Source organism: Lepidochelys kempii, chromosome 3 (assembly GCF_965140285.1).
Source record: "Lepidochelys kempii isolate rLepKem1 chromosome 3, rLepKem1.hap1, whole genome shotgun sequence".
Classification (NCBI taxonomy): domain Eukaryota; kingdom Metazoa; phylum Chordata; order Testudines; family Cheloniidae; genus Lepidochelys; species Lepidochelys kempii.
This window is the reverse complement of record NC_136382.1, coordinates 135601028-135613272: the sequence shown is the minus strand read 5'-3', so window position 1 is coordinate 135613272 and position 12245 is coordinate 135601028. Positions and strand designations below refer to the sequence as shown.

General features: G+C 45.8%; 1 protein-coding gene across 3 annotated transcripts in view; it reads left to right on the top strand.

Annotated features, from left to right (window-relative positions):
* Nucleotides 1-9357, top strand: part of GNG4 (G protein subunit gamma 4) — a 41171-nt gene extending 31814 nt beyond the window's left edge. For all 3 annotated transcript variants that reach the window (XM_073338153.2, XM_073338155.2, XM_073338154.2), the window contains exon 3: nucleotides 7576-9357. In XM_073338153.2, the coding sequence (XP_073194254.1) occupies nucleotides 7576-7704 (129 nt within the window). In that variant the 3' untranslated portion in view covers nucleotides 7705-9357. The remainder of the gene's footprint in view (nucleotides 1-7575) is intronic.
* Nucleotides 9358-12245: the final 2888 nt, after the last annotated feature.

Sequence of the window (12245 nt, the reverse complement as noted above, 5' to 3'; positions counted from 1 at the left end):
TAGCCAACCAACAGGCCATAGTAAGCCGCTACGGACATAACACCTGTTTGTCTATGGCAAAATTTACAGAGCTTCTGCCCCAGGAAGCTCGGGGGGAGTTCTCTGCACTCGTGGAGGAGGAGAAGTTGGTCTCCCGAGCGTCTTTACAAGTGACCCTGGATGCAGCAGATGTGGCCTCTCGCACTTTGGCCACAGGGGTGGTTATGAGGAGAGGCTCCTGGCTACAGGTCTCTGGTCTTCCCCACAATGTCCAACAAACCATTCAAGACCTTCCTTTCGAAGGTGTAGCTCTCTTCTCCGAGAAGACGGATAAGAGACTTCACAGCTTGAAGGACTCGAGGGCTACCCTTCGTTTGCTGGGGCTTCACACGCCTGCAACCCAGCGCAGACAGTTTAGGCCTCAACCTGCTCCTCGTCCTTATCAACCCCAGAACCGCCAGGACGCTCCACATAGGCGGAACAGGAGCACTCAGAGGAGGCAACATCCTCCCTCTGGGCAAAACTCGGGCCAACCTAGGGCCCCACAGGGCTCTACACCACCACCACCCTGGCAAGCCGTCCTCGACCGTACCACTCGACCACCCGGAGGGTACGGTCGAGAACGGCTTGCCAGTTCGACCTTTGGATCCTTCCCATCTTACTTTCTTGTCCCGTCTATCCCCTTTCTACTGTGCCTGGTCTCAAATTACTTTGGACTGCTGGGTGCTCCGCACGGTAGAGAGGGGATATTCCATCCAATTCTGTACCCTCCCACCCCCCCAACCTCCTTCCCCGTCCCTCTTCAGGGACCCCTCTCATGAGCAACTTCTGTGTCAAAAGGTGCAGTCCCTCTTCTCGGTAGGGGCAGTGGAGGAGGTTCCTCAGGAGCTAAGGGGCAAGGGTTTTTACTCCCGGTACTTCCTAATACCGAAGGCCAACGGGGGCCTCAGACCCATACTGGACCTGCGACAACTCAACAAGTACATAAAGAAACTCAAGTTTCGCATGGTCCCGCTAACCTCCATTATCCCCTCACTGGATCCAGGAGACTGGTACGCCGCACTCGACTTGAAGGATGCGTATTTTCATATCGCAATAGTCCCACATCACAGACAGTACCTCAGATTCGTGGTGAACACAGGCCACTACCAGTTTGCAGTTCTCCCGTTCGGACTGTCAACTGCCCCGTGAGTATTCACAAAATGCATGGCAGTTGTTGCGGCTTTCCTGCGCAAGCACCAAATACAGGTTTTCCCATACCTCGACGACTGGCTGATCAAGGGTTGCTCGAGGGCCCAGGTGGAGGCTCAGGTCGAGTTTATAAGGAGAACCTTCCTCGACTTAGGTCTCCTCCCGAACGAGGAGAAATCCACTCTGTCCCTGGTGCAGAGGATAGAGTTCATAGGCGCAGTCCTAGATTCTACTCAAGCCAGAGCGTACCTCCCGGAGGCCAGGTTTCGCTCACTTCAGGACATCATACACGGCCTCAGACAGTTCCCCATGATGTCGGCAAGAAACTGTCTAAAGCTGCTGGGACACATGGCCTCATGCACTTACGTGGTGCAGCATGCCAGGCTCAGGCTGCACCCACTCCGGTCTTGACTGGTGTCAGTGTACCAACCAGCCCAAGATGTGTTGGACAGAGTCGTAACCCTGCCCCACCTGGTACTGGACTTCCTCCTATGGTGGCTCAACCTTCGAATGGTTTGCGCAGGGGTACCTTTTGCCAGCCCTCAGCCCTCGCTCACCTTGGTGTCAGATGCCTCGGATCTGGGTTGGGGGGCTCACCTAGGGGACTTCAAGACCCAAGGCCTCTGGTCTCTGGTGGACCTCGCTCTTCACATCAATGTCAAAGAGCTGAGGGCAGTGCATCTGGCCTGTCATGCTTTCAAAACGCACATAACGGGCAGATGTGTTTCAATCCTCACGGACAACACCTTAGTGATGTTTTATATCAACAAACAGGGGGGTGCAGGCTCCTCTCCCTTGTGCCGAGAAGCCCTTGCACTGTGAGATTTCTGCATAGAGCACTCGATCCACCTGCAGCCCTCATACCTCCCAGGGGTGTGAAACACACTGGCAGACAGCCTCAGCCAGACCTTCAACAGCCATGAGTGGTCCCTTCGGCCAGACGTGGTGAGCTCAATCTTCCAGTTTTGGGGCTCTCCCCAGATAGACCTGTTTGCCACTCCGGACAACAAGAAACGTCATTCTGTTCTCTCGGGAACCACAGTGCGGGGTCCATTGGGGACGCCTTCCTCCTCTTATGGGAGGGCTGCCTGCTGTACGTTTTCCCACCCATCCCCCTAGTCCACAGGGTGCTTCTCAAGATCCGCAGGGACTGGGCTCGAGTCATACTAATAGCGCCAGCGTGGCCACATCAGCACTGGTTCACCTCGCTCCTGAAAATGTCCATAGCAGCCCCTCTCACCTTACCAGTGGTTCCCGACCTGATCACACAGGACCAGGGCCGTCTCCGGCACCTGAATCTGGAGTCGCTCCACCTTACGGCCTGGATGCTCCATGGCTAAGTGCCACAGAGCTCTCTTGTTCAGACCAGGTCAGACAAGTCCTCCTGGGTAGTAGAAAGCACTCTACCAGGGCTACTTACCTGGCTAAGTGGAAAAGGTTCTCCATCTGGGCGGAGCAACGTAGTCAGCCGCCGCTCTTCGCCTCCATGCCATTTATACTGGACTACTTCCTTCACCTAAAGCACCAGAACTTTTCCTGGTCATCATTAAGGGTCCACTTGGCCACGATCTCCGCCTTCCACCCGGGTTCAGACGGTTTCTCGGTCTTTGCAAACCCTATGGTCAGTTGTTTTCTCAAGGGTTTGGACAGGCTCTTCCCATACACGTGTCAGCCTGTCCCTGCCTGGGACCTCAATTTAGTCCTCTCCAGGCTTACAGGCCCACCATTTGAACCTCTGGCCACCTGCTCCCTGCTATATTTCTCATTCAAGGTTGCGTTCCTCGTGGCAATTACTTCGGCCTGACGGGTCTTGGAGCTCAGGTCTGAGCCCTCACGTCTGAGCCCCCTTACACAGTTTTTCATAAGGATAAGGTTCAGCTTAGGCCTCATCCGGCTTTTCTCCCAAAGGTTGTCTCCCATTTTTACATGACCAAGGACATCTTCCTCCCAGTGTTTTATCCCAAGCCACACTCCTCCGATAGGGAGCGCAGGCTGCACTCACTGGACGTGCATAGGGCCTTAGCCTTCTACATAGAGAGAGCTAAATCATTCCGGAAATCCGTCCAACTCTTCAGAGCCGTGGCAGACAGAATGACGGGCCTTCCGGTATCATCTCAGCGCATATCGTCATGGATAATGTCCTGCATTAGGGAGTGCTATACCCTGGCAAAGTAGCCCGCTCCGCAGATAACCGCTCACTCTACCAGGGCCCAGGCCTCCTCTGTGGCGTTCCTGGCACAAGTCCCTATTCAGAAAATCTGCAGGGTAGCCACGTGGTCCTCAATACATACATTTACGTCATACTATGCAATTACACAACAGTCCAGGGACGATGCGGCTTTTGGGAGAGCTGTGCTCTTTTCAGTGGATAACTCCGACCCCATCTCCTGATCTCTAGCTTGTGAATCACCTGCTTGGAATGGACATGAACAATCACTCGAAGAAGAAAAAATGGTTACTCACTTTCTCATAACTGTTGTTCTTCGAGATGTGTTGTTCATGTCCATTCCAATACCCACCCACCTACCCCTCTGTCGGAATGGTTGTCAAGAAGGAACTGAGGGGGTGGGGAGGTTGGCAGGATTCGATATTGGGCGCCATGAAGGCGCCACCCCAGGGGGCGCCCCGGCCAACCCTATGGACGCTGCTAGGGGATATATCTTCCGGCTGGCGTGCACACGGCACGCACACACCTGCTTCAAATGGACATGAACAACGCATCTTGAAAAACAGCAGTTACGAGAAAGTGAGTAACCGTTTTTTTTACTGGGGAAATAGGGAAGGATGTGATGCAAGTCATGTTAGGTTTGATTTTTTTGATGTTGATAAAAGTAGTCCTGAGTCATGCAACATTGAACAGAAACTGCCAAGCAGCATTCAGCTTGAATATTTTAAGGTGAGCAACTGTTACTAAAGTTTAAAATCATGTCCTTTGTTTAACATTTCCTGTATTTCAAATGTGATAATGACACAGTACATTCCATATAGAAATAAGGCACAGCAGGGTATGCATTAGTAGGCAGTTGCAGCACACCTCTTGGGTGCTGACAGAAATATGTCCGTAACCTATAAAAGTTCACCCTGATGTGACTTAGTGCTATTGGAGTATGATCACTAACTTTTTTGCTGTTGTTGTAATAGTCAGTCGCTGTAGCTCTACAGCTGCCAGGGAGCCACTCCAACAGCCTTAATGCAGTGTATGCCTGAGGTGCGGGGGGGTTCCCCCATACAAAAGTTCTTGGGCTTGATATGGGGAAGAAGATGGAGGTTTTAGCTTGTGACAATCACTGAGCTGAAATGTTGGCCTGTGCTGCTTCATGGCTTGTTGTAAGTGGGTAGTTGGATCATACTGTAGTGAGTCTACAACTTACTTGTGATTCTTGTTCTGACGTTAGTAAATCTGAAGTGTTGTTTTAATATGTTGTTGAAAGGTATGCCAACTCTCTATTTCTGGAAGTGTTCCATTTTCCTATTTGTAAATTGGTTTATAAGTTAGGTGTGGGGGCTATATCATGCCTTAGCCTAGGGATGGACTCAGTAATAGGTTTCTTCATATTGAATTGCTGTGACCCTGCATATCACTGTGCTCTCAGACATCATGCCCATATAAAGAACTTGTAACCAATCAACATACTAACCCAAGTTGGAATGCCTTATGCGTTGCCCTTGCCTCCAGCCACCACCCCCCACAGCTCTCATTGGCCGGGAACAGGGAACTGTGGCCAATGGGAGCTTTGGGGGAGGTACCTGGAGGCGTGGCAAGGGCAGTGCACAGAGCCCTGTGTCCCTCCCTCCCCCAGGAGCCACGCAGGAACGTGGTGCCTGCCACTTCCCGGAGCAGCGCAGGGTGGGGCCAGGGCAGGCAGGCAGGGAACCTGCCCTGGCCCTGGTGTGCACCGCTGCCAACCCAGAGACACTTTAGGTAAGCAGCGCCGGGCCGGAGCCCGAACCCCTCCTGCACTCCGCCCCCCAATTCCCAGCCCTAAGCTCCCTGCCTGCACCTCACACCCCTCCTGCACCCCAACTCCCTTTCCTGAGCCCCCTGCTGCACCCTGCACCCCCATGCACCCCAACTCCCTGCCCTGAGCCCCTTCGCACCCCGCATCCCTCCTGCACTCCAACCCCCTGCCCTGAGCTCCCTCCTGCAGTTCGCACCCCTCCTGCACCCCAACCCCCTTCCCTGAGCCCCCTCATACAGCCCGCACCCCTCCTCTGCCCCAATCGCTTGCCCTGAGCCCGTTCCTGCACACCGCAACCCCTCCCACACCCCGCACTCCCTCCCACACCCCAACCCCCTGTCCCAGCCCTGCATACAATTTCCCCACCCAGATGTGGCCCTCAGACCAAAAAGTTTGCCCACCCCTGTTGTAGAGTCTCTTTAAATTCTCCAGTGAATTTAAATGAAAATCCTGTCAGGATTTGCTGAAAAGATTCTGCAGTTCTCTTTGGTTATTACAATTCACACCTGTCTGACCCCTGTCCACCTCCAGAAGAAAGTGAAAAATCATCTTTTCTTTTGCCACATCTCACCTAGTAGATATTTGAGGGAGTCTGAAGATAATGGGGAAACAGTCTCCTTTCACCTCTTTTGCTTTCTTCCTTTGAAGCTAGGGTCCACTTACCATTTTATTTTCCTGTTGTCTGACCTGTTTCTTTTTCTAAAGTACTGTTCCTTTCTGCAGACCACTTTCCCCTCAAGTTTTGTTCAACTGAACTATTTTCCTGCCCTATGTAATACTGTTTTTCCTAGCTATGTATTGCCCCAGTGATTCGTTGTTCATGGGTAACGCCTCTGCCCAGCCCTCTCTCTCTCAGCATGGTTCACTTGCTACAAACTAGTTATCCGTGACTTTAACATTTTGATTTCCTCAGCTAAGGAGTGGAGTCTGTAATGGGATTCCAATCATAAATATTTGGCCGGTTTTAAGTTTTCTAACAGATCACCATGTTTTAGTTAGTACAAAATTGTATGGAATAAATTGTTCCTTGATATGGAGCATGATTAAAAGCTTATTGAAGTCAGTGGAAAGGTTTCCATTAATGTTATGGGCCTTATCCAAAGGAAGTTGTGCACGAGCAGGCTAGAGTTTTGAGGCTGATTACAAATTCTTTAGAAAACATTAGAAATTAGGCTCAAATTCTCCTCTTGTTTATAGTGGTACAATGATAGTGAGTTCAGTCTGTAATTGAAGGGAGAATTTGGTACATCATTGTCCTTTATTTGTACACCATTATTTTAATATAGCTTGACTGATAAAAAGAGCATCTATCCTAAGCTCTGGGCACTGTCCCAATACTTAAGATACAATAATCTTTTAAAAAACAAAAAGAAAAATGTAAATGGCTCAACTCACGTAACAGAAATAGTCAGCCAGCCAGTCAAATGATACAAAAATACTCCACATACTTTGTGACACAGCATGACTAGGTGCCATAGCCCTATCACAAAGGCCTGAGGAAAATAAGTGGGACTGACAATGCATCCTGAAGGCTAACAATTAATACTCATATTGAGCCTCATTCTTCAAGGCCCTGGGCATCTTTAGCTCCCAGTAAAGTCCCCTGGTAAAGAAACCTGTTGAGACTTAATAGAGTAATGTTGCAGGATTTCAGCTAGTGATGGAACATTTTTGCATGAAATGGAAATCAAGATATTGTAATTGACCCCAGCACACAAATCAGTATGTGTTTTGTGTGGCACTAAATCAAGGAGAGTGGTACATCTGTATGGAAAAATTATAGAATTTGATAGGTATGAAACCAATAGGGTTCTATAGAAATCACTCTACAGCCTATACATTCCAATAGAGTAACTAAAACACATAGGAAGGTTAGTGTTCACAAAATTGTATAACAGAGAGGTAGATAGCTATTAAATTGTATAGTATAGTTCAAAAACCCCTATAAGAAAGGTTTTAATTTTCTGTTAAATTTCTATGGGACTTTTCCATAAGGACAGAAAAAAGTAAAACTTTTTACCCGCGTATTTTGGAAGATTTAGATTTATGCCATGAATATGAAAAAATAAATACAAATAAATGTTAAGACAATTTACTCTAAGATTCAGATTATAATAAATGCTGTATTTATCACATTAATTGGTGACTTCACAAAGGGTATTAAACTCACTGTTTGTTCCTGAGGGAACAGTTAGGAAGAAACTCCATGAATCAAGACTGTTTCCTATCCCCTATGTTGAAAAACCATGTGAAAGAAAGATCTGCCCTTGTAAGAGCAGGTTCAGCCTTTTGGTCTAATACCTTGAAAAGTGGATACGCTGATCATCTGCTGCTTTAATAAGGGGAACTTCTGATATTTTTAGGCTAAATGGGAATGTTTAAACAATGCTGACTATTTCAATATCACAAGTTTAATAATGGTTATCACTTTCTTTTCTCCTATTAGGTATCCAAGGCTGCAGCTGATTTATTGGCGTACTGTGATGCTCATATTGGAGAAGATCCCCTTATTATACCAGTGCCTGCATCTGAAAATCCCTTCAGGGAGAAGAAATTCTTTTGTACTATCCTTTGAGTCAGTTTGTAATTAAAAATGTCCTTTGTGAAAATCCATTACTGATGGTGCATGCTTTTAGTATTAGATTTTCCCTGAGTTATCAACAATTAAACCCACAGTTACAATATTTTTAGAAGCACAATACATTTTTATGGTAAATAAGTGGTTTACATGCAGTTTTAGGGTAGCCTCACTTTCCTGCCAACGCATAAGTTTAATAATTTCAGTTATCAATAAAGATTGTTTTGGTTTTTAATGAAAGAACCAAATATAATATTAAATGGTAGATCTCTTTGCAAGTCATTGATTCTTCTGAGACCAAAATCAGTCTTACATATTCTTGAACCTATTTTTAACTTTCATTTTCTTAAAAAGGTGAGTAATTTATTTTCATTTGCCTTGACAAATTTATATCTAACAAAAGCAGAATGACCTCTCTTGAAGCAGAACGCCAGTTACTGCTGTAATGCTGCTTGGAACGGTCAATCCTGTACAGTAAATGGTATTTATAAATGTGGATGTTTAGTGAACACTGTAGCAAATTTTACTTTAAAACTTGGTGGAATTAAGCAACATTGTGAGTCTGAAATTTCCTTTGCTGAAGAAAATAAAGGAGTGCACAATCTAGGGCTTGCTTTTTCCTTTAGCTTAACTCTGCACCAAGAAGGCTTATAGAAATACAAAAAGCCATTTGCCTCCCATTCTAAAATTGTAATGATCTAAACTTGTAGGAAGCTTTGAGTAAATTCTTGTTCATTCTTTCAGTTCGGCTGTGCTATGGAGCATGTTATGCTGCTGCTTTTGAACAGAAGTAAAGTAGGCCGTTAGCCAATACTTGCTGCTGATTGCAACATAGACTTTAAAGCCTCAAACCTGCCCTGGTGTAAGTCCTCAGTGAGGAATGTGTGAAATATAAATACTTTGTTTAAAATAGATGCATTTAGAAGAAGATAAGGATGATGTACTGAGCATGAGTGGTATAGCTTTCACCTTAATTCAATGTTTACATTTACAGTCCGTGCACCCACACTGAAATAATCACTGCCGAATTGCTTATTTTTCAATATCTGATCCTATCTATACAATCCCACCAGAACAAAATGTCAAGGCATTGGGAATGGTAAATGCAGATGTCTGTCACAGTGCTTTGAAGAATGTGCCAGAAGACTTCTATCGGTTTAGATGTTCTGTGCTGTCTTGACACGCTGGTTCATTGCATAGAATATTCTCTGTGTGTGAAAGCGTAAAGCTTCAACCAAATCCTGTTCCCATTGAAGTCAGTAGAAGTTTTGTTATTGACATCATTAGGAGCTGGACTTTTTTGTACTGATTTTCACCTGTTTTTGTTGTTGTGGTAATAAACACTGATAAATTCCTGGGAAAAATTAAATAAAATAACTGAAAACGAAAGGCCCTATATATATCAGATACATTATTATAAGTGGAACAAAAATTGTTTTCTGAAAACTTTAAAAAAACATTGTTTCTTCTTGCTTAATAAGGTCTTTTAGGGAATCCTTTCTACATAGTAAATGATGTTGTAACTTTCATAAGGCTACTCTGATCACCATGGTAACATGTTCACTTGTCATTCCTCAATGTATACAGTTTTAATAGAATAAAGAGTGAGGGGAATGTAGGCCATACAGCTGTATTCTCAAAGGTTTTGTATGAGTTTGCATTTGTGGCTCATTAACACAATCTCATCTAGCATTTTAATATTGCAACAGCTTACTTAGAATTCTTTTCTATTTCAAATTACTTCTAATGTCTGTAAATTAAAGAGCCACATCAAGTACACTTGAGCATCAGTGTTTAAAAAAGTTGTGTTTACAAAAATCAAGTCTGTTCATTGGTAAACTTATATTGAAATGAAAACAAGTCATTGTTTTGTGCATGATGGTCTGCACACTGAAACCCTGATGGAATTAGTCTTAAATGTTTCTGTTCTTGTTTTCTAATAACCCACTAGCATGTTTATAACAACTTTCATCCTCTTGAACAAAGATCAGTCCAAAACTCAGCCAAATCAAGATAATTAATTTTATACCTACTGAGACTCTTCTGTGCTTACAGTAAAAAGGGGGTAAATATGTAATCCATACTTGGCGTATTGTATGTATATAATATATCTGAGGAGAATATACCACATGACTCTAATTTTATTTGGAAATGGGATACCGTTCTCCCATTTTCACAGACTGTTCACATTCTGTTTAACACGTGTGTGTATATTATGGGCAAATAGTGCCTAATTAGAAGGACCTGGTAGGACAATGTAGTGGTAACAGTTCTGGATCACTTAAGAATTGCCCTTTATTCAAGGGTTAATAACAGAATATACCTTTTTAAGGTGTTTATAAGGTGAACTCCATAATTAAGGGTGGAACTAGCTTTCCCATTTATGCTTGTTTGGGCCATGTGACACCTCTAACATTCTCAAGAATGGTCTCTTTCAGCCACAGACTTTGCCCATATCCCCATTGGATTTTTTACTATTACTTTACCACTCTTGCAAAGATTTGCATCAGCTGCTTTTGAGAGATGGAATTTAGTTTTATGTTTGGAAATTTCTTCCAACACTACTTAAGCTTTTTGACCATCTTAGCTCCAAAAACTGCTTGTCCCAGAAACTTCACATGAAAACTTATTTGAAAGGTATTGTACTCCTCATTCCCCAAAAGGGGCTTCAGTTGATGACAGAATATGCTCTCTGTCTATCCTATGACAGGGATTTACTGGTTCTTCGAGTGATGCCCTATGGTGCTCCACTGTAGGTGCGGCAGCACCCCCCCCTGCAGCTGAGATCGGAGATCTTCATCAGCAGTGCCCATCGGACCACACATGCGCACCTTCCCGTCTCCCACCATGAGCAGGATGTGTATATATAATGTTGTGTGGTCCAACCACCCCGCATTCCATCTCTACCCCCTTTGGTCTGGGATGAAATCTGCAGCAGAGCCCCTTCTCCTTTTGACCTGTTAGATAGTGCCTTAGCTGTTAATTTTTCGTGTAGTTTAGTCGTTACTTCTTCCTTTCTCATCCTCTCACTTAAAAAAAAAAAAAAAGCTTTTCTATCTTGCCCTCCCCGTTAGTTCATAGCTTAGGTCTTTGTTTTCCCGCTTCCTGCCCTTCTCAACCAGGAAGCTTTTCCCCTCACCCTTATATCCAGATCTCCTGGGTTTAAGAGGTGCATTTCCTGCCAGGATGCCTTCCCTGTAACTGAGTCACCCACAGTGCATTCTCTGTCTGGGAGAGGGACATGTCCCGCAAAAGTGTACTCATTACTGTAACCTGACTGGGAGAGCCAGAAAAAAATGGGACATTTGGTTACAACCTCTCCTCATGGAGAAATCACTGCATCTATCATTGGACCCTAGCCCGCACACCTTCCCCATGCAACTCTCATGCTCTGCTAGGTTGTCCGTCGACCCTCATTCGCCACATCCCTCTAAAAGAAAATCTTCTCTTTCCTGGGCTGATGGGAAGAAACGGGCTCCCTCATCACCCTCTGAGGCTCTGTCCACCAGAACACCATCCCCTGTGAGGTCAGTTGCCTCGACATCCTTGGCCGGGGACATAGCTCAAGGGACTATCCAAGTACCTCCGTTACTGGTGCTAAGTAAAGGTCTAAAGATCCTAATCGGGCAGACCTACAACCTTTGGCACCATGTCTCAGCACTGGAGATCAAGACAGAAGACCTTCTAGAATGTTTTGTTTTGTGCATGATGGTCTGCACTCTGAAACCCTGATGGAATTAGTCTTAAATGTATCTGTTCTTGTTTTCTGTTAACCCACTAGCATGGTTATAACAACTTTCATCCTCTTGAACAAAGATCAGTCCAAAACTCAGCCAATTGCCCCGACCAGGCCAACTTCGCGTACTATGGCACTAACAATATTGCCAGTGCTGATGACCATTTCAGCACCGAGCAAACCATCAGCACTGAGCAAGTCTTCAATTCCATCTGCTGGCTGCTCAAGGGAATGCACCCTTCCTCAGTACCAATACATGCGCCAGTGCCGATGATGCTCCTCCCCAAGAGTTCAGATATCCTAAGGACCTACTTGTATCTGATATGGCTGAGTCACCACTACTCAGACACGACCTCCCTCCACTTCCGTCCTCCTCTCTGGAATTACACCATTATTCCCTTTTTCCTTCAAGCACTGCCCTTTCCCAGCGACACAGAAGAGGAAGAGAAGAAGGAGTATTCCATCCCCACCCTCATACTCTGGACAGGCGCAAAAGGCGTCCTCTACACGTCTTCACAATCCACAACTGGACCAGGACCCTGGTATGGACCTCCACAGATGCAAACCCATGTGCCGCTCCCTCCACATTGGCCATTCTGGAATCCTTGGGCCACGTACAGAGCACAGTTTGGGAAACGTCCAATAGAACAAAGCCAAAGACCTACACGTTTGCCATCTCCATTGGTCTCTCAACCACCAGAGGTTAAGCCTCTCCCCATAGCTGATGAGGAGGAAGAAAAGGAGAAGGAAGTTCCACCGCCACTCCGCTTAGCCACATCATGGGAAGAAAAGATCATGCCTC